This window comes from Nicotiana tomentosiformis, chromosome 7 (genome assembly GCF_000390325.3).
Source record: "Nicotiana tomentosiformis chromosome 7, ASM39032v3, whole genome shotgun sequence".
In the NCBI taxonomy this organism is placed as follows: Eukaryota; Viridiplantae; Streptophyta; class Magnoliopsida; order Solanales; family Solanaceae; genus Nicotiana; species Nicotiana tomentosiformis.
In genome coordinates, this window is record NC_090818.1 from 80,421,335 (window position 1) to 80,445,251 (window position 23,917).

Consider the following 23,917-nt stretch of genomic DNA (forward strand, 5'->3'; position numbering starts at 1 on the left):
AGTGTGGGTTGTGTATTGGTGCTGGGAAAGACAAACTATATTATGTTGTGGTTGTATTACTTGTCCAATTTGAGACTTTAAAATGATGAAAACTATTGGTAATGAATTGGTCTTGTAGACCTGATCACCTTTTTGTCTAATTAATGAAAGTATGTATTATCTTCATTCGTGGATGAGTTTTGGTAGAAGAAAATCAAACAGGCTTTCTCGGTCAGGTTCACTCGGTTGAGCGCCGGTCGCGCTCCTCAATTTTGGGGCGTGACAAACTTGGTATCAGAGCCTAAGGTTTTAAAGTGTCCTAGGATGTCTCGGAGCCGTGTCTAGTAGAGTCCTTAGTATCAGTGTGTTGTTGACCACATCTATAATTAGGATGCTACATGGGCATTTAGGAATAATACCCTTCTTTCATGTTCTCGATCGTGCGATAAAGCTGATGGTAAGATTGTTCCTCCTTTAACTCGTGCTTTACTTTAACATTCAGTACATGGCACCTAAGAAGAAGGCAAGAACTGGCCAAAGAGCCAATGTCACCCTAGGAGTGACAGTTGATCATATAATTGATGATGCGGGTGAGCACCTGAGGAGTGAGAATATTCCTCTAGTTACTACACTGCCGAACTCTACTACAATTGACCAGACCGCACCTATCCCTACACCTACTAAGGGTGCAACGGTACCTCCAACTGTTATACCAGTTCCACCTCCAGTTCCAGCTTCCGATTTTGGTGTTTCTGATGTTGATCTTATGGGAGCCATTCAGATGTTGGCTCAGATAGTGGCATCCCAAGCCTAGAGATCAAATGTTGTACCCACTTCTTCCAATCAGCCAGGGGATTCTACTAGTTCCAGGGTGAACAGGTTTCTCCAGTTGGATCCTCCAGTGTTCACAGGTACTAACCTAAAGGAGGATCCCTAGAACTTCATTGATGAGATGCACATGACTGTCCGAGTTATGTGTGCTACTATGACAAGGGCAGTGGAATTGGCCTCCTACCGCCTGAAAGAGGTGCCATATTTTTGGTTTGAACTTTGGGAGGAGTCTCGCGAAGAAGGGAGCCCTCCAGCGAGGTGGTGTGAGTTTGCCGATGCCTTCATTGATCATTTCTTGCCTGCCGAAACTAAGGCAGCCCGTGCTGCTGAGTTTGAGAACCTGAGACAAGGTAGCCCGAGTGTGTGGGATTACCATATGAGATTCGTGTACCTGTCTAAGTATCCTATTTACATGTTGCCCACTATGGAGGCTAGAATGCGCCGCTTTGTGCAGGGACTTAATCCCTTGGTAATTAATGAGGCTGCTACAATTGCCTTGAATTCTGATATGAACTATGGAAAAATGGTGGCATTCGCTCAAGCAATAGAGACTCACAAATTAAGGAACAGAATGGAGAGAGAGGGTAGCGATAAGGATCGGTTTGCGGGCAACTTTGGTGTTGGCAAGTCAACATTCAAGCGAGGGTCGTCAGGTCCGTCCCAATCCTTTGCTCAGTCTTCGACTAGTGCACCTCCATCAGGGCCTAGTCAGCAGTAGCAGTGGAGCCGTTTTAGGCCCAGTCAGGGCAACAGGGGCTCCTATTAGCAGGGTCTTCATGGTGGTAGATTCCAGTAGCAGAGGAGGCCCCCATGTCCTAGGTGTGAAAAGATGCACCTAGGAATATGCGACATGGACTTACCTATATGCTACGGATGCAGATTGAGGGGTCACATTCAGAGGGATTGCCGTTCATCCCGCTAGGGTGCGGGCAGGTGCGTGACACAGCCAGCTATTTTTGTAGCTACTACATCTGCAGCACCACCTCCAGCTCGAGGCACTCCAACACCTGTAGGGCGTGGTGAAGCTAGGGGTGGAGCACAGAGTTCGGGAGGATCCAGCTGTTTCTATGCTATGTGATAGCATCCTAGAAAGCTCAACTCTATTCAAGGACAAGGATGAAGCTTTGGAATCTCAAAGATGGCCTTTAACAATATGTCAAGCTAAAGAGTTGCAAAATAAGGCCATTAGACTTCAAGTGCAAATAAAGAAGCTTTTAATTGTGGAGGACGAGCTCAAGACCAAAGGAGATAAATTATACAAGTTTTACAATTATTTGGTGGCCCAAATTGAAGTCCAAGAGGAGAAAGATTGAGTCCCGAACTTGGCCCTTGAAATCTAGCAAAAGGGCACCCAAAAGAGCCCAAAATGATCTTAAAAGAGGTCCAAATGGGGGTGTTTGAAATGGAGCCCAATTGGAGTCCAAACCAATGACCCAAACTAGTAGTTTTAAGGCCCAAATCTGCCTCAAAGGGATTTGGCCGCCCCCTACCTAATTTTGCGACTTTTCTTATTTCTTAGCAACCACCTTACCTAATTTTGATGACTTTGTTACCCCTTAGCAGCCCCCTACCTAATTGTAATGACTTTTTATGCCTTAGTACTCCTATAAATAAGGAGTTCTTCTCATTCATTGAGAAACTTCATTATTGATTAACTATATCATACTTTGAGAGTTCTTTTGAACCTTTGTTACTTATGCTTTGAGATTTATCTTTCAACCTTTACTAGTTCATAGTTCAAGGTAGTAAGATTACTTCTCTATTGTGATATGTTTGATTCTTTTATGGTATTCTTAGAAGGCAATTAATACTAGTTATTAATTGTTGTCTCAAGTTACTAGTAAAGCGGTCAAGATCCGAATCTATTATTTTGATTTGCTTTTAAGTAAAGGCATTTGATTTCTTCAATAAATCAAGATGTTGTTGCTTTGATCTTGTCAAGGCTATAGAACTTGCGTTCTTGGAATTCTTTCCTTGAATTTTCCCATATCCTTTATTTTTTGCCATTTAGTTCTAGTTTCTCAATTCCTTATTGTTATTGCTTCCGCATTTACTTTTCAAATTCTTACTCTAGTTTGGATTCCCGACCTTGTCGTTATCAAGTGGTATCAGAGCGGTTCTATCAAGGTTTCGTTCTTGATAATTCTGGGGATTTCTTGAATACTAAGAGCAAAAAAAAACAAGTTAAAAAGAAAAACAAAAAAAAAACGAAAATCAATTTTTTTAAAAAAAATTGCTTGCTCTCCAGGAACTTTCTTTTGTATCTAATTTGTTTCCAAAAACTATCAAAGGAAACAAGAAGAGGGGATCCCAGATTTCAAAGATAAGACAAAAATTTAATTTTTCTTACTCTTTCTAATCTAAATATATAATCATTTCCTTTTTGTTCGTGTCTTGTTTCAACCGAGCCGAATAGTTCTAGGATTTGGTTCTTCTTTTATTTGTTCCCCAAAAATCTATATTTTACTACTAAGAACTTTATATGAGTTGGGTTTAACCATAAATCTACAAAGTATTTTGTTCAAAGGTTATTTCGAGAGGAAAAAAAGGCAAGAGAGGTGAGAGCATTATAGGAATAAAGCCAAATTTGAGAGATACATATTTTCCTTAATCTATGTCAAGATGTCTCAAACAGGTAGTTACAGTGGAAGGAGGAAAGCTATGACTCAACAACTTGAAAAGTCGAACTTACAGTATACCGAATGGAAGGAAGACAATGGTAAAGTTATTTTTCAAACAAGAGCTAAAGTGATGTCTGCAATTTATGCCCTTAGAATTGACAAACCATTTGGCTATAACTTAATTAGCACTTATATGGTTGAGAAATTGAACTTGCCTTGTGTTGAACATATTGAACCCTACATGTTGAAAGGGGTAAAAGTAGATAAAAGAGTGTTCTTGCCATTCTCTATTGGAAGGTATGGGGATGTGATTTGGTGTGATTTCATTCCGATGAATAGTTTTCATATCTTGTTGGGATGGCCATGGTATGTCTATAGAAGTGCTTCATATAGTATTGAAAAAAATAGATGCTCTTTTGAGATTAATGGGAAGAAACTCATTCTTGGGCCTTTGACTCCCTCACAAATTTGTGAAGATGAAAAAATTGTTAAAGAGAATATGAAAAAATATGAGAGAGAAAAGAATGAGAGGAGTAAGGGAGTGCATGTTGACATTCCAAGAGAGGAAAAAGGAGAGGTTGTCTTGAGTGAAAAGAGTGGGATGTCAAGTGAGGTAAAGAGTGATATTGAAAGAAAAGAAAAGAGAGAAGGTAATGAGATGAACAAAGTCTGTGAGGTAGAGAGAGAAAAGCAAGAGGGATTGAGTGAAAGCAAAGAAAAACTCTTTAGTGAGAGAAAAGAGGCTAAGGGTGAGGAAAACGTTAGTCTTGTGATAAAAGCCAAAGAGAGTGTAAGCAAGAAAAAAGTTTCTTTACTTCCTCACCCATTAACTCTTTCTTATTTTAGTTCTTGTGATTTTGTGCAACCACGTGTTGAAATACCTTTTGAAAGGGGTGGTGAGGCGCAAGAGATGGTAGCAAAAGATCCAATTGGATTCCAACATGAATTTGGAGATATCTATTCTTGTTGGATGGTGGAAGATAAAAGCTTGGTTAAATTCTTTTTTATTGAACCTTTTGACTATTTTCATTCTTATTTACAGTGTTATGACATGGAGTTTCCTAAAAGCATTGCTAAGTTGGAGCCATTGCATAAAAGAATACAAGGTGATGATGTTCCATTGGTAAATAAGTCCAAGTATGGTATGTATAATTGGTTTATTTGCATTCTTTGCCTTTCTAGAACACCTAAGGTATTTTTGGAGGTAATGAATTATACTCTTATTTCTTATGTTAGTGACTTTATAATTTTTGTGGATGATGATATTTTGATGCACATCAAGTCATTAACTGTAAGATCTAAGTTAAAGTGCAAGAGTAATTTGCTTCCTTTTGAAATTGTTTATGACATAGATGATTATGTATTCCAACTTGGTGGAAAGAGGCATGAAATTTATGAGAAGAGGCTTGTGAATGAGTTAAATATTTCTTCTTCTCTTATTCAAGTGGATAATGAGTTTTCATGTGATAAATTGCTAGAATGTGATTTTTGTTGTGTGATGGGGAGTCATTCTTCAAGTCATGTTCAATGTGAGCTTGTAAAAGTATTTGTTACTAGTAAAGATGATATGCATGATTGTTGTAACACTTGTGATCAAATACTCTTTCATGTAGAGGAATCCATGAGATTTTTAATTGTAGATAGTTGGCTATATCATGAAAGTATCTTTTTTGATACATGTGGTAGAGATACTTATATTAAATGGATGTGTGGTCAATCTTTTATAATTTCTTTGTCATGTATACCTATGGACTACCTTACTGACAAGATCGAATTGCAAGTTCCATTGCATGGCGCATCTATGAGAGGTTTTTATTGTATTGATCTAGATAGTCATAAATTTTGTTGGGATGATGATATCCATATGCTTTATTTACACCTATTAGGATTAATTGGGTTAAATGGACACATGGTCCCTATCTTATTTTATTCCTACTAGTTTTTCAGATTAGTGGATGCCATTTACAAGGGCGTGTTTTTTTTTTCTTGCAAGGTCGAAATTCGAGGATGAATTTTCTTCAAGAAGAGGGGAATGATAGCATCCTAGGAAGCTCAACTCTATTCAAGGACAAGGATGAAGGTTTGGAATCTCAAAGATGGCCTTTAACAATATGTCAAGCTAAAGAGTTGCAAAATAAGGCCATTAGACTTCAAGTGCAAATAAAGAAGCTTTTAATTGTGGAGGACGAGCTCAAGACCAAAGGAGATAAATTATACAAGTTTTACAATTATTTGGTGGCCCAAATTGAAGTCCAAGAGGAGGAAGATTGAGTCCCGAACTCGGCCCTTGAAATCTAGCAAAAGGGCACCCAGAAGAGCCCAAAATGAGCTTAAAAGAGGTCCAAATGGGGGTGTTTGAAATGGAGCCCAATTGGAGTCCAAACCAATGACCCAAACTAGTAGTTTTAAGGCCCAAATCTACCCCAAAGGGATTTGGCCGCCCCCTACCTAATTTTGCGACTTTTCTTATTTCTTAGCAACCACCTTACCTAATTTTGATGACTTTGTTACCCCTTAGCAGCCCCCTACCTAATTGTAATGACTTTTTATGCCTTAGTACTCCTATAAATAAGGAGTTCTTCTCATTCATTGAGACACTTCATTATTGATTAACTATATCATACTTTGAGAGTTCTTTTGAACCTTTGTTACTTGTGCTTTGAGATTTATCTTTCAATCTTTACTAGTCCATAGTTCAAGGTAGTAAGATTACTTCTCTATTGTGATATGTTTGATTCCTTTGTGGTATTCTTAGAAGGCGATTAATACTAGTTATTAATTGTTGTCTCAAGTTACTAGTAAAGCGGTCAAGATCCGAATCTATTGTTTTGATTTGCTTTTAAGTAAAGGCGTTTGATTTCTTCAATAAATCAAGATGTTGTTGCTTTGATCTTGTCAAGGCTATAGAACTTGCGTTCTTGGAATTCTTTCCTTGAATTTTCCCATATCCTTTATTTTCTGCCATTTAGTTCTAGTTTCTCAATTCCTTATTGTTATTGCTTCCGCATTTACTTTTCAAATTCTTACTCTAGTTTGGATTCCCGACCTTGTCGTTATCACTATGAGGGGTCGCCAGAATTCAGAGGCTTCTCCAGATGTTGACATAGGAATATTGACGGTCCAATCTCATGATGTATATGCTCTTATTGATCCCAGTTCCACTTTTTCATATGTCACACCTTATGTTGCTATGGAATTTGGGATAGAACCAGAATAGATTTATGAGTCGTTCTCTGTATCTACTCCGGTTGGTGAGTCTATTTTGGCCGTGCGGGTTTATAGGGATTGTGTTGTCACGTTGCATGGTCGGTACACCGCAACCGATCTTACTGAATTGAGAATGGTTGATTTTGATTTGATAATGGGGATGGATTGGCTTTATTCTTATTTTTCCAAGCTTGATTGCCGAACCATGACTATTAGGTTCGAATTTCCAAACGAGCCAGTTATTGAGTGGGAGGGTGATAATGTAGTTCCGAAGGGTAGGTTTATTTCCTACGTTAAACCCACAAAGATGATCAACAAGGGATGTATTTACCATTTGGTCCGGGTTACGGACATCTATGCTGAGGCACGTACGCTTGAGTTTGTGCCTGTTATGAATGAATTTTCGGGAGTCTTTCCGGATGAACTTCATGGGATCCACCAGATAGGGAGATTGATTTTGGGGTTGATGTGATGCCAGACACGCATCCTATATCTATTCCACCCTACAGAATGGCACCAGCAGAATTGAAGGAGCTAAAGGAACAATTAAGAGATTTGTTAGAAAAGTGTTTTATCCGGCCAAGTGTGTCGCCTTGAGGCACACCAGTCCTTTTTGTAAGAAAGAAAGATGGGTCACTGAGAATGTGTATTGACTATCGGCAGCTTAATAAGGTCACCGTCAAGAATAAGTACCAACTTCCAAGGATAGATGACTTGCTTGATCAATTGCAAGGTGATAGGTACTTCTCCAAGATTGATTTAAGATTCGGGTATCACCAATGGAAGATCAGGGAGCAGGATATTCCGAAAATAGCTTTTAGGACCCGGTATGGGCAGTTTAAGTTTCTAGTGATGTCTTTTGGGCTAACAAATGCCCCAGCAACCTTCATGGATCTTATGAATTGCATTTTCAAGCCATTCCTCGATTATTTTGTGATAGTGTTCATTGACGATATTCTTGTATATTCACGAAGTCGAGAAGACCATGCCGATCATATTAGGGTAGTTCTGCAAACCCTGTATCAGCACAAATTATATGCAATGTTTTTAAAATGTGAATTTTGGCTTGAATCTATCGTATTCTTGGGTCATGTTGTCTCTAGTGAGGGGATTAAGGTTGATCCTTAGAAAATTGCAGTTGTGAAGAATTGGCCGAGGCCTACATCTCCGACGGGGATTCGCAGTTTCTTAGGCTTAGTTGGATATTACAGAAAGTTTATGGAGGGGTTTTCTACACTTGCCTCTCCATTGACTAAATTGACGCAGAAGGCAATTAAGTTCCAATGGTCAGATTCTTGTGAAAAGGGTTTTCAGGAGTTGAAAGCAAGATTGACTACGGCACCAGTGTTGACCCTACCAGAGGGTATAGATGGTTTTGTGGTATATTGTGATACTTCAAGAATCGGGCTTGGATGTATATTAATACAACATGGCAAGGTTATATCTTATGCTTCTAGGCAACTCAAGAATCATGAAAAGAACTATCAAACACCTGATTTAGAACTTGCAGTGGTGGTATTTGCATTGAACATTTGGCGTCATTATTTATATGGGGTCCATGTGGATATATTCACGGATCATAAGAGCCTTCAATATATTTTCAAACAGAAGGAATTGAATCTGAGGCAGAGAAGATGGCTTGAATTACTCAAGGATTATGACATTGATATTTTATACCATACGGGGAAGGCTAATATTGTGGCGGATGCTCTTAGCCGAAAATCAATGGGTAGTTTAGCACACTTGGAGGCATATCAAAGGCCATTGGACAAGGAAGTCCATCGATTGGCTAGTTTGGGAGTTCGTATTACGGACTCTAGTGAATGAGGGATGATTGTATAAAATAGGGCCGAATCATCACTTGTTGTGGAAGTGAAAGAGAAACAGTACAACGATCCATTTTTGGTGCAATTGAAAGAGGGGATTCATAAACATAAGACCATGGCCTTTTCTCTTGGCATGGATAATGGTACACTAAGGTACCAAGGGCGACTATGTGTTCCAAACATGGATGGTCTCCGTGAAAGAATTATGACTGAAGCTCACACTTCTATGTATTCTATGCACCCAGGTCTACGAAAATGTATCATGATCTGAAGGAAGTCTACTGGTGGAATAATATGACGAGGAATGTCGCGGAGTTTGTGGCGAAGTGTCCAAATTGTCAGCAAGTGAAGGCCGAACACCAATGGCCCGGCGGGTTGGCATAGAACATAGAAATTTGAATGTGGAAGGGGGAAATGATTAATATGGACTTTATGGTAGGATTACCTCGTACTCCGTGTAAGTTTGACTCGATTTAGGTGATTGTGGATCGACAAATGAAATCAGCACACTTCTTGCCGGTTAAGGCTACCGATACAGCGGAACAATATGCTCAGTTGTATATCAAAGAAATAGTCAGGTTGCATGGCACCCTAGTTTCCATCATTTCTGATCGGGCAGCACAATTCACTGCTAAGTTTTGGAGAAATTTCAGCAAGGTTTGGGCACTCAGGTGAATCTTAGTACAGCCTTTCACTCGTAGACTAACGGGCAGGCAAAGCGGACTATTCAAACGCTTGAGGATATGTTGCGTGCTTGTGTTCTACTTCAAAGGTAGCTGGGAAGATCATTTACCACTCATAGAATTTCCATACAACAATAGCTATCATGCTAGCATTCAAATGGCACCGTTCGAGGCTTTATATGGTAGGAGATGTAGATCTCCCATTGGGTGGTTCGAAATTGGGGAAGCAAAGTTGATAGGACCATACCTCGTGCATCAAGATATGGAAAAAGTTAAAATTATTAAGGAGCGGTTGAAGACTGCTCAGAGTCGTCAGAAATCCTATTCGGATGTTCGTCGTAGGGATTTGGAGTTCAAAGAAGGTGATTGGGTATTCGTGAAAGTTTCCCCCATGAAAGGCGTAATGCGATTCGGTAAGAAAGGGAAATTGAGTCTGAGGTATGTCGGACCATACAAAATCATTCATAGGATCGGTAAGGTAGTGTACAATCTTGAGCTACCAACTGAAATGTCATTAGTGCACCCGGTGTTTCATGTGTCTATGTTAAAGAAAGTAGTTGGAGACCCGACAGACATTGTTCCGGTTGAGACTATTGAGGTTAATCAAGAATTGACTTATGAAGAGATTCCAGTTTCTATTATTGATCGGCAAGTCCGAAAGTTGAGAAACAAAGAAATTGCATCGGCAAAACCAACAGATTGAAGAGGCTACTTGGGACACCGAGGAAGAAATGAAGAAAAAGTATGTATTTATGAGTTGTGCCTTAGGAAAATGCTAAAAGATACTTTCTATGAATTATGTATGATTTGTACATTTGATGTTAAGGGGGTTCCGTTCTGGCAATATAATTGCTTGTGAGGCCACAGTTGGTGTTGTTTTGTGTTATATTATGTTGTTGGATTATGTATATGTTTTAAGGATGTGTTTCTGGGGCTCTCTAACAGGTGGATGGGCCTAGTTACAAGGGAAACTCTGGCAGAGTTTTTGGAAATTTAGGGAGTTAGTCAAATTTGGGGCTGCTGGTGTGTGGTATGAAAAACTGAGTTGCATAAGATGCTAATAACAGATTTTGACCCTCATTCGAGGACGAATGATCCTAAGTGGGGGAGAATTTAAGGCCCCGTAAAATTTTATTAAAGACAATAATGTTTCATGGTGCCGGACTAGGCTTACGTGTTTAAGGATTGTAGAAGTAAGGCATAATGGCCGCAGAAGTGAGGCAGGAGAGGGCCAGTTTGGATGCAATTTTGCGGTGGACTATGCGACCGCATAACTGTTCTGCGGGCCGCATAGTGACCGCAGACAGAGACAGATGTTTGCCAGTATTGGACACCGATTATGCGACCGATATGCGGTCCGCATATCGATTATGTGATCGCATATGCGATCGCATACTTTGTTCCGGAGCTCCATTTTTGGGCTTTTAAAACCCGACCCTACTTCGTTAAATACACTCTTTGGGCCATTTTTGAGCTATAATCTGACATTTTAGAGTGAGAGAGAGTACCCTAGAGTGAGAAGGTGTTCTTCAATAATTGTTCTTCAATTCTTGCCCAGGTTTTGGAAGATTAAGAAGGGAAACTCACTAGGTCTTCATCCTAGAGGTAAGATTCTACACCCTAACCCTCAATTTCGAATTTTGTCTAGAAATAAGTAATTAGCAATATAATTTTTGGGCGTGAGAGTTGTTTATTTTACATGCATATGTTATCAAAGGGTGTAGGATGATTGTTGAGCTTAAAATGGTAAAGATTAGGTTGTGGGATGATGGAATCCTCCATAAAAGGACCTTGAAACCTTAATGCACACCTAGTATTTGATAAAATGCTCAAATGAGTTAGAACCATAATCATCTTCCTAATTTTGATTCAATTTGTTATATTTCTACAATAGATTTAAGTTGCTAAGAATTCCGGAATATTTTAGAGTTTAAGGAAGCTCAATTGAGGTATGTTGGCTAAACTCTTCTCTTAGAATTGAATCCCACGATATTCATGTGAAGTATGTAAGTCCCGAATAGTTCATTATAAAATTGGCTATTCCGAGTAAGATTGGGTTGAAAGATATATGTTCAACAAGTATTTCAAATGCTTTATTTATGTTATGTTATCAATTGAAGATGTGTTAAAAATATGGGCTGTGCATTAGAAATGTTTGACTTCAAGTTAAATTCAAACGAAGGCTATTATGCCAAATTTTGTGAAGAATCTCTATGTGCCTTAGACACTTAATTGCTCACATGTGTACTACATGCCTTGATTTGAATTGTTGTTAATATTGATGATGTTGATGTTAGAAAGGGAAAAGATGAGCATGAAATAATAAATATGGCCAACATGCCAAGAATGATCTTATAAATTATGGCCATTAGTGCCAATGAAATGAAAATATGTGAAAGTAATATGAAATGCGAAGATTAATATAAAAAGGTTGATGTCTCAAATAAGACAGCCTAGCCGATCGGCTCGTGATCGGACACCATGCCACATACATGGTGGTGATTGTGCTGGAAATTGTAATTGAAATGATAATTGTGGTCAATGTCCTTAATGGATAGCCTAGCCGATCGGGTCGTGATTGGACTCCGTGTTAAAGACGGTGGTATCAATATTGAGAGTAATTGTGGTTGATGTCTCTAATGAAATAGCCTAGCCGATCGGGTCATGATCGGACTCCGTGCTGAGAGTACAGTTCTATTGGTATTGTGAATAATGGTATTGTGAACAATGGTATATCGATACTAAAAATCTCCCAATGTGAGATATGAAAATTAATTTGAACACTGTCTTGATACTAAATTGAGGTTTGATGTTGATAAAGGCTTTCATTGATATTATGATATTCTTGTTTGTATTATTTGTTCTATTGAGGGGGTGTTTAGTTATACATACTAGTGCTATTCAACGGTACTAACGTCCCTTTTTTCGGGGGTGCTGCATCTTTAAATGGATGCAGGTGGTTCCACAGCAGGATATATTGATCAGTGATAGCAGTAAACCTTCTTCCCGACTGACTTGATGAGCCCCACTTCATCCCGGGGTCATGAATCTTTTGAGGTATAACCGGGTCCTTGTTGCCGGCATTATCATTGTACTCTTCCTTATCTATAGAGGCTTCGTAGACATAATGTGGGTTGTGTACTGGTGCTGGGAAAGACACACTATGTTATGTTGTGGTTGTATTACTTGTCCCATTTGAGACTTTAAAATGATGAAAACTATTGGTAATGAATTGATATTGTAGACATGATCACCTTTTTGTCTAATTAATGAAAGTATGTATTATCTTCATTCGTGGATGACTTTGTGTAGAAGGAAATCAAACAAGCTTGCTCGGTCGGGTTCACTCGGTTGAGCGTCGATCGCGCTCCTCGGATTTGGGGCATGACAAACTTGGTATCAGAGCCTAAGGTTTTAAAGTGTCCTAGGATGTCTCGAAGCCGTTTCTAGTAGAGTCCTTATTATCGGTGTGTTGTCGACCACATCTATAATTAGGATGCTATATGGGCATTTAGGAATAATACCCTTCTTTCATGTTCTCGATCGTGCAATAAAGCTGATGGTAAGATTTTTCCTCCTTTAACTTGTGCTTTACTTTAACTTTCAGTACATGGCACCTAAGAAGAAGGCAAGAACTGGCCAAAGAGCCAATGTCACCCCTAGAGTGACAGTTGATCTTATAATTGATGATGCGGGTGAGCACCCGAGGAGTGAGAATATTCCTCTAGTTACTACACTGCCTGACTCAACTACAATTGATCAGACCGCACCTGTCCCTACACCTACTGAGGGTGCAACGATCCCTCCAACTGTTATACCAGTTCCACCTTCAGTTTCAGCTTCTGATTCTGGTGTTTCTGATGTTGATCTTAGGGGAGCCATACAAATGTTGACTCAGATAGTGGCATCCCAGGCCCAGAGATCAAATTTTGCACCCACTTCTTCCAGTCAGCTAGGGGATTCTACGAGTTCCAGGGTGAGCAGGTTTCTCCAGTTGGATCCTCGAGTGCTCACGGGTACTAACCTAAAGGAGGATCCCCAGGACTTCATTGATGAGATGCACAAGACTCTCCGAGTTATGCATGCTACTGAGACATAAGCAGTGGAATTACCCTCCAACCGCCTGAAAGAGGTGGCATATTTTTGGTTTGAACTTTGGGAGGAGTCCCGCGAAGAAGGGAGTCCTCCGGTGACGTGGGGTGAGTTTGCCGATGCCTCATTGATCATTTCTTGAATGTCGAGACTAAGGCAGCCCGTGGTGCTGAGTTTGAGAACCTGAGACTAGGTAGCCTGAGTGTGTGGGATTACCATATGAGATTCGCGTACCTGTCTAAGTATGCTATTTACACGTTGCCCACTATGGAGGCTATAGTGCGCCGCTTTGTGCAGGGACTTAATCCCTTGGTAATTAATGAGGCTGCTACAACTGCCTTGAATTCTGATATGAACTATGAAAAAATGGTGGCATTCGCTCAAGCAACAGAGACTCACAAATTGAGGAACAGAATGGAGTGAGAGGGTAGCAATAATGCCCGGTCTACGGGTAACTTTGGTTGTTCTTCTGGTGGTGGCAAGTCAACATTCAAGGGAGGGTCGTCAGGTCCATCCCAATCCTTTGCCCAGTCTTCGGCTAGTGCACCACCATCAGGGCCTAGTCAGTAGCAGCAGTGGAGCCATTTCAGGCCCAGTCAGGGCAACATGGGCTCCTATCAGCAGGGTCGTCATGGTGGTAGATTCCAACAGCAGAGGAGGCATGACACCTGGGTACTTCGTGCTTCATTTTTGTAAGTAAATAGAGTTAGCCATCTCCCCCTTAAAATTTGACCATTTACACAATAATGATCAATATATTGGCACATTTTCTCTAAGTAATGCACATAACATGGTAGTATCCATTGGGATTGTGGAAATCCCGTCGGACTTTGGACAAGGCTTATCTTAGCGGGCTATTACGTTAACAACGTCAAAACCCATACTAGGTTTAACATGATGCAAGTACATTTGATGGTGGAGTAAGGTTTCTAGAATGGTCTAGACTGGTACTCTCAAGTGGACAACTCGAGAGGGAAAGGCACGGGACCGTCGACTGCACCGTTGATCGACTAGTCTACCGCAAATAAGCCTTTTCGATTTAAAAAAGGGTAATTTTGGAAGAGCGCGGACACTCATCAAGATCCGATATATTGATAATTGGCACGAGTGGAGTATGATGTGGAGTATGCTTTATGCAGAGATAATAAGATGTTGCCAAGTATTTGCATGGTAAATATGTAAAAGCGTTAAATATAGTATTAAGGTAAAACATGAAAGCCATAAAAGAAAGACAAGGGAAGAAGTTAGTTCGTGGAATATATGAGAATGTAATAAAGTAAGCAAGGGAGTAGGGACGGGAGAGGCATGATATAGCAGTCTTTAAACAAATGAAGAGCAGTTAGAGAAAATAAGGGCGTATAGGGAAAGGAATGTGCATGTTATAACAAATTTAAGCAAATAAAGGTGGAGAACGGAAGGGATGTGCATGTTATAATGGGTTTAAACAAGTAAAGGTGAACGGGAAAAGGATGTGCATGTAATAGCAAAATTTAACAAATAGAGATGGAAAAGGAATGTGCGTTTTATAACAAAGAAAACTAATCCACATAAGCCAAGTTCATTATGGTAAGAGCCTAAGTATCCCCAGTCGAGTCGCCAAGCTGTCACGCCCCGTTTTCTCGCGAAAGTGGATTTCGACATGTGATAACTCTTTTAAATGAAGGATAGGTATTAAAAGAGAAGAGTCGTCACCTAACGGTTTTTAAGGTGCGTTAGGGCACCTATTATGCAAATGACTCTATTTGACTAGTCAACGTCATCAAAGGGGCTAAAATTACCTCAAAGAGAAGGTGTTAGGCACTCTTCGAGGTCTACAACTGTGGGTCCTGGCCGAACTTAAGATTATGTGGATTACAATTAGGCTAAGTGATGAAATAAACAAAAGCGAATGTAAAGGTCATAGAATTTCATTACAACATGATTAGTATAGATCTTAGTATGAATATAGGGATACAACTATTTGGATCTAATAACATTATATAAAAGAGGGGGAGGGGGGGTCCTAAGTTTTTTATCCTAAAGGATCATCCCGTGCAACATAAATAATACTTCGCAACTCCATTGAGATAGGGAGTTATTCATATTATTCAGCGGGCACAGACTATAATCTCCTGCTACCCGATTACTATGTTAAAGTTGTTTACCTGAAGCGCATTAATTCAATTCTAAGTCGTGCTCTATGCGTGCACTACCCGTCCCATTCCTATGGTCCAGGAAGCATTGGTCCTCTACTAGGATGGTTATAGATCTTACTTAGGTGGCTCATAAATGTCAAAACTAGGCGACATACAAAACACTTATTGGACTTCAAATATGGGCAGTTAAGGGCTTAAGTTAGGCTCCACACTTAAGCAACAAATGCACGCAAAATAAGTTTTCATGTTAAGTCGTTTCAGAATTAAGAACCTTAAGCCCTATAGACATGATTTCTATGTGACCTTGGATTCAAACGCGCATATATGACATTACTGCTTTTAGTGGCTTAGATGAGGAAGCAGTAAACCATTTGCTATTAATGACGGTTTTAGATACCAGTTTTAGAGAGGTGACATTGTCCTACAGACATCGTATCTAATAGTGGCATAGTTAAGCAAATGAAAATAGTTCTAGGAAGCTAGCCTTGATAAGGAGATAAACAATATTAAGCGAATGACAGTATCCTATAGGCAAGATCTCTAACAATTGACAATCGAACCTTGATTTTATAACACCTTACCTTCATGAGCAGGTTATCTAGGCAGAGAAATAACAATAACAGTAGCTAATTGATTAGTCAAGGTCCTATAAGTATGATTTCTAGGTGAAAATAGAACATAAGCTAGTGAAATCCTATAGGCAGGGTATCTAATGAATATGCTGTAATCATACAAATCGAAAGAAAGTTCACTGGAATTTCATTCCTGTATGCTGTCTAGTAGCACATAGCAGTAGGATAAGTAGAGGGTTTAAACCCGTGCTTTGATGGTGGAAAAGTTATGTGAGTGTGTGAGTTTCCTAAAGGCATGATTTCTACCAGTAGAAGTTAACTCTATATAGCAAGTCGGATTACAAGTAAATCACATGAATCCTATGGGCATGTTTTCTACCCTTGCATGCAAATATCAGAGTATATCTGTTCCCCAGTTTTACTATTATCCCAATTGTTCATTACAGAGTTATTACAGACCCAATGATAAACGTAATTACAAAATATTATACAAGCAATGATAGTAGGCCACATCGGGCCCAAAAGGAAATATCCAGCATTGCCTGGGCCTTCAACAACTCTCACATAGCATACCCAGATTCCCAACAGGGAACTATATTCATCAGCACAACCCAGAAGCCATAGGAGAACTCTTGCCAAACCAAACATCCATAGATTGAATATTACCCAGACATTGAATCACTTAAACCAACCAGTTTACATATTCATTAGACAGTAGGAAGAAAGAGCCGAGTGTCAGAGATAGCTCAGGTCTCACTAGTAAAGAGAGTGGTTAAAAGATCCCAAATCCTAGTGTGTCAGAGTTCACAAGGGTCTCAAATGGACCCCGAGCAGTGCTCACACTAGGGAGGTCAGTAGTAAGAGTCTTGGTGGCCTTGGCTTTTAGCCGTCCAAGAATGATAGGTTCAGAATAGCACAGGTAACAAATGAGAGGGAGTGGACAGTGGTGAAGGGACAGAAGTTGAGGAAATACACTTATAGTTTAGAAAGCAGACATAGCAAAGTTGAGAACACAGAACAGTTAATCAAAAAGGTCAAGAAGATTTAGAAGCAGGTGCAACACTTAGGAAAAATAACACATTGGCAGAAAGCACATTGGGAGTTGGAGGAGAATCATGTTCCCTGAGATTACAAGATCAACCAGATTATCATACTAAGGTGCATATTATCAAATAAGTATAAGTGGGGCACTAACCTAAAAGGTTTAAAGCTTAAAGGTCCAAATTATGCTAAGGATTCATCACAATATCATAAGACAACCATGTTAAATTATATCATGAAGCACAAAAGTATCAAACATGGTATGGAAACACAAACTAAGATAACCATTCTAATGGTTTCAAACAGTTTCTAAGGATATAGGATTAAGCAAAACAGAGGCATGCTTTGAGACACATCAACAGGGGAGAAGATCATAGTTGATAGAAAAGGTCTTAACATAGATTAGAACACATTACATGTGCAAGTCTGTCATTACAGAGATTCAAAACAGAGTGGGAAAGCAAGCTCATGTCAAATAGCAAATGTAGGCATTCAGGTATTGACATAGTAGACTAATGCACTTAAGAGGATTCAAATTATTCAAATTAGGTATAAACATGTCTCAGAACTTGTAGCATTAAGTAAAATTAATTACTAAAGAGGTTCAAAACAAATGCAAAACTAAACAAAGTTGCACACAAAAATAGCCCAAAAACACATTAAGCCATGAATTTCAGAGGTAAGAATGTGCGAATTATAAACACATAAGAACGAAATTGCAAAGCCAAGTGACTTACCCGTTAAACGGACAATAAAAGAGAACAAATCCCACAATGTTTCTGAGTATCAACAAAGAACAAGAGCCCAGAATTTCAATGCGTCAAAGTTCCCAAAGGCTTCAAAGGAACCCCGAGCAGTGCTCGCACCAAGAAAAGGTTGAAAAGTCAAATCCCGGTGCCGGCCCAGAATCAAGGTATAGAACAAGAGAACGAGAGAACAATAAAGTGATAGCTCCAATTTCTAGTGAAAATCTAGCGATTAAGGTTCCTCTCCCCCCCTCCTCCCCCCCCCCCCGTGAAGGGGAATGGGGAGGGGTTTATATAGTTGTAGCAATACGACAAACAAATAAGGAAATACTATAAAATTAACATAAATAAGGAAATAATATCATGCAGAATCAGTAAAAGTCAGATTAGGGAAACATTAGGTAAACCCTAGTTGACAGAAATCGGAGATTGGCCGGAGATCTTGGCTAATCGAACCCGTATAGCCTCACCATGATGCATATGGACGAGATATCGTCCAGATTTTGAAGGGTGAAGCTAATCTCCCTTTATTCAGAGGTTTACACTTGACAAAATAGAGCAAGTACTTATGTAACACCATGGAGAAACACCCAGTAACGAAGGAACACTGATATGGTAAGTAAATAATGGGGGAATCCCATTATCAGTGGGATTAGGAGAGGGAATTAAGGGGAGGCAGCTAGGGTTCTTCAGAAGAGTGAAGGGGAGATTGAGCGTTTAGGGGCGACAGGTTGGTAGAAATGGGCTAGGGTTTTAGGTAAGGGGTAATATAAAGGAACAGGTAGGTTAATTATGGGTCATTGATCATTTAAGATCAACGACCAAGATCAAACGGGGAAGCGGGGCGGGTTATTAAGCGGGTCGCGACGGGGTTGGGTAAAAGGGTCGCCTGGTTTGGGCTTGGGGTTTATTGGGCTAAGGTGCTGGGCCATTTTGGTCCGAAAAATTGGTTTAAATCTGGGCTACTATTTAAATATGCAAAAGTTATTATAAATAATTTTTAAAAAATGATTAATAAATAAATAAAAATACTATTTATGCACTAAAATGATTATAAATAATAATTTAGCGTTAAAAAAATATAAAAATGCTATTTGGCACAAATAAAATAAATAAAAGCAATTACGGATGAGTATAGGCTATTACTGCAAAATTGTGCAAATAGCTTAAAAAATGCTAACGTAATTATATATAATGAAGTAAAAATATTTGAAACATGTATTATAGGTGCAAAATAATAATTTTAGGTAACTAGGTCATCACAAAATAATTTGAAGGAGTAATTAATAATTATTCAAGTAATTTAAGTACATGAAAATCAATTTAAAAGCTCAGAAAATTATGAAAAATTATAGAAACTGCTCCTATAGATTGGTAAGCTAAATAATGATGCAAAAAATGATGTTTTGAAAGTATATATATTATTTGAGAAAATATGAGGGCAAAATTGGGTATCAACAGCCATTCTTCTGTTGTTTATTCTATTATTGCTGGAACGCGATCTCTGAAATTCTCACGATGCCGATTATTATCAAACCCTTCGGCCCCTAATTCATGTTCAGCTTATCTTGTTCACTTACCCATGCTGATTTCTATTACTCAGGGGGTCTAACTTTTTCTTACGGTGATCACATTCCAGTCACCAACTCATTTCTCGAAGTGAGGGTATGACTTTATGGCTTATACAGTTTTATTGTCTCAATGCCTGTCACCTCTTATCTTTTTCTTCACTTGACTATAGACTCTGTCATGCCATATTTGGATTTACCGTTATCACTCATTTATCACCTCTTACTCATAATGCTTCAGTTACTCTCTTCTTATTCTCCGACTAATATTTTTGTCTATCACTTTATTCTGAAAACTTCAACAAAACGTTCTTTCACATTTAGCTCCTCTCACTGGCTCTTCGAGATGCCTAACATTCTCCTTTTTTTTACTAGGGGATGGAGTCATACTAAGGTAAATATTTATCCCTTTTAGGATGCCACTGTCTATCTTCTAAAATTTCTGAATATTCTAGTATTCATAGCTGACTGTACTATTCTAGAGTTCACCGTCTGGGTGTCTCACAAGGAGATCTATTACCACATGTGTGCTATCTTCGGAAATGCTAGCTAATGATAACAATCCATCCACAATTTTGGGTTACTCTAACCCCAGCTGGATCATGATATCCCATCCTTCTCTTAAACTATATCTGTTAGCTCTCATAGGGCATAATTGAGATTGGTGTGGCCAATTGTATATATCTCTGTTACTGTTGAAAGTAACTCAGAATCCTTATATTTCTCTGCCTGAATTATAATTACTGATAATCTGCACTAACTGGGTACCTCGTACCCGTCTTCACCTTGTTTCTTTTACTTGTTGCAACTTGTATCTTCCTTATGATACTCTTATTGCTTTTTACCATATGGGTGGATAGATATTCATGCCTTAGGGCTCCTTATCAAGAAGCTTACACTTCTTAGTACACACATGATCTGCTGAAGACCTCATATTTACTCATCATAAGCATGATGCAAAATCTAGTTCCTCTGACTAAACTCTTCCACAGCCACATTCAATCTCTTACCAACTGTCTTTGTGAATGTAGGTATCGTTGTATTACGAATAAAGTAGAATTTACGAGTTTGAATTCTTATAACTGAACTCTACCACACGATCTATAGTAAGAAGAAAGAGTGACGGTCCTAAATGCTCTGTAGCCTCCTGCTTATAAGTGTGATGCACAACACATAAACACGACTCTACTAGACATGGCATGTAGACTCCCTAGGACACAACCTGGCTCTGATACCACTTTTTTCACGACCTAAACCGCAGGGCCGCGACGGCACCCGGTGCCTTACTCAACCGAGTACCAACGTAACATATCTTTCTTATCATACCATTATGGGTAAATGGGCGAGAAGGGGCGTCATAACATAACCAGAATAAAACAAAAGGGAATACTCGACATAGGACGACCCAACATGTAATGCAAACTTATACATATGACATACGAGCCTATAAGACCAAAATGATCACTCGTACACTGAACATAGGCCGACAAGGCCATACAATCCTTCATATACATGACATTTGTCTACAAGCCTCTAAGAGTACATAAATATCATAAAGGCCGGGACAGGGCCCTGCCATACCACTAAATACATGTCCAAAGTATACTGACCAAATAAGTAACTCCGGAGCAAGTGGAGTATACCAACACCTTCCGCTGAGCTGATAGCTTACTAGGAGGACTCTCAACATGTCTATTGGGACCTGCGGGCATGAAACGCAACGTCCCCAGGCAAAAAGGGACGTCAGTACAAATAACATACCGAGTATTTAAGGCATGAAAAGCAGTATATAATAGACATGAAAGAAATATGGGGTAAAAGACACAACCTGTAAATCTGAATAGCTCTGTAAATCATGAGACATTTATAATGTCATGCATATGTGTATAAATATCATACCATGCGTAGGTGTATGCGTACATAACATCATCAAGCCTCGGAGGGCATCCCATCATATCATCTCGGCCACTGTGGGCGAAATCTTCAATGTATACCAGCTGATCAGGTGGTGATGCATATATAACGACATAACCTTTCCCCATATCCCAATACATATAATATATGTGTATATAACGCCATCTGGTCATAGGTCAATGTACATGTATAAATGAATACAATGCATAAGAAGTACGTCTATAATATCTCTCGAAATGTCATAAGATCAATAAGCCTTCGGATAAACTTTATCAACTACGTATTTTTCTGAGACCCATAAACAGAAGATATAATAATAAGGCACATGGGGAATCAAGAGCATAGGCACCCCTAGTACTACTATGAATAGAGTCATTTATGAAAGTTGTGCGTTTGCTCGTTTCGTTTGTATCATATGGGTCATGCCAAAAGAAAGAAGGAATAGCCTTAACATACCTCAAGTCATCAATGCAACTCGACAAAAGATTACGACAACTAGAGCGACAACCCTATAACAAAGAAATACATGTACAACTAAGACGGCGCTAGTACATCACGTATCTCAAACGATAACTCGATTCTAAAATAAAACGGGCAGCATTTCCCCTGATTTTACTTCTCCCTCAAGCCTACTATAGGTGAGACAAAAACACAATACAACCCACAACTCGAAAATAACCTACTACAATTCGAGACCTTTAATCCAACAAAAAACCCCAATATACCATAACACACTTAATCAACAAGTTATCAATTAGCTTGAAATTTTAACGACAAGCGACCAGCCCACTACCCTACAACATGTGCCATTTCTCCACGCCCTTTTATCCTTCCAAACTCCATAAATCAGCAGCACAATAGGCCAACACGACTGGACTACAAAACAGTCCACTAAAACTGAAATAAATCGACCTCACGGCTTCTGATCACCGTCCAGTGTGTTCTAACTATTAGGAAACGAATTTATCAACCTTCCTTGATATTTAAAAGCTTAAATACAGAAAGTAGGTGTTTTTGTTAACCATTAAGCACCTTCCAAAACTAAAACTACAAAGAAAAAGAGAGGCGGTATAATGATACTTACGTCGTAGGGATCATTCTAATGTTATCGCTTCTTGATTTCGTGAAAGGGATGTTGATCTTGCTTGGAATTTATTGAACCAGTTCTTGGAGAGCTTGAGAGTATATTGGTAAGTATTCTCTGTATTTTGATGATATATAAGGGGATAAGACCACCTATAAGCCCACCGCCTCAATTCTCCAAGCAGGTGGGTAAGCTGCCTGCTTGGCAGCTTGAGCAGTGCAACTTCGGACACTTGTATCTCTCTACTCCGATATCGTATTAACAAACGGTTTTGAGAGTTAGAAACTAGACACATGAGACTTTAATTCCAAATAAATATCTCCCTGTATCTCTCAATATATTGGGAGAAAACGGCCTCGCAACCTGGCCTATAAACCTGCCAGTTTCTACGAAGTGCGGCGACGTGACTTGGCGACCCTATTTTAAGAATCCATATTTCTGTACCCGATGTGGTATGAACGAATGGTTTGGACCATTGGAAACTAGGTTCCAAGACCTTCATTTTGGTATGAGCTATGTCCCAAAATTATATCATAAAGTTTACGAATGTAATTTCTCAAAACCGCTCGTTACAATGCAATTCTTAACTCGATATTTCCGTAAGTTAAATTTGATTTTTCCCAAACTTTATATTTTATATCCAAACATCATATATTGTCATATTATGACTTTACACTCATTTAAATTATGATTAACAAGTCTCATTCATCCTAACTTACTTAACACTTCGATAAACCTTCCTTAGCCTTGTAGAAGGATTTCATCCTTTTTGAGCTTACATCAATTGACTTACGACATACTTTCACATACGAAAACATAGGGTGTAACAGATTATTCAAAACCTCAAGAAAATGTTGTAAGCAGCAAAAGGCAAATGGCCCGAAGAATTGCTCGGAGTTCTATGGGCCTACCGAACAACGGCCAAATCGAGCACAGGAGAAACTCCTTTTATACTTGTGTACGGTGTTGAAGCCCTAATCCCGGTGGAAGTGGGTGAACCCACTTTGAGATATTTTCGGGCAGATGAAGAATCGAACAACGAAGCAATGTTAATCAACTTAGAACTGCTCGAGGAATGCAGGGACTTGGTGCATGTAAGAATGGCAGCTCAAAAGCAGAGAATAGAGAGATATTATATTCGAAGAGCCAACCTCCGTTATTTCAAAGTAGGAGATTTGGTTATGAGGAAAGTAATCCAAAATACCCAGAAGCTCAATGCGGGGAAGCTAGGTCCAACATGGGAAGGTCCCTACCGGATTTCACCTATCATTGATAAAGGATCATACGAGTTGGAGAACCAGAATGGAGAAAAGTTGCCTAGCAACTGGAACGTGGCACACCTCAAAAGATATTATTGCTGATGAACATTATTCAAGCAAAAGTATGTGCTACACTATTTTTCCCTTCGTTCAGTTTTTGTCCCAACTGGGGTTTTCTAGCAAGATAGCAAGGCAAACAAACAAGCTTCCACTCGGGGATGGTTAGATAATCGTTGGTTCGATAGAGAATTCCCACTTGGAAGTTATGTTTGCTACCGAACAGAGATTACTCGACCGTTCACGAGCACAAACCTCTAGAATATTTTTAGATAGTCTTTTGCTCGATAGCATGGATTCCT

General features: G+C 39.3%; 1 protein-coding gene across 1 annotated transcript; it reads left to right on the forward strand.

The window, feature by feature from the left end:
• The first annotated feature begins 23,345 nt into the window (after positions 1-23,345).
• LOC138895879 (uncharacterized) lies at positions 23,346-23,660 on the forward strand. Its single transcript, XM_070180625.1, has one exon. It carries the CDS (start codon positions 23,346-23,348, stop codon positions 23,658-23,660), a length of 315 nt encoding a protein of 104 aa, XP_070036726.1.
• The last annotated feature ends 257 nt before the right edge of the window (positions 23,661-23,917 follow it).

Excerpts from the sequence above, each read along its gene's own strand:
- LOC138895879 (XM_070180625.1), top strand. The coding sequence starts at position 23,346 with ATGTTAATCAACTTAGAACTGCTCGAGGAATGCAGGGACTTGGTGCAT.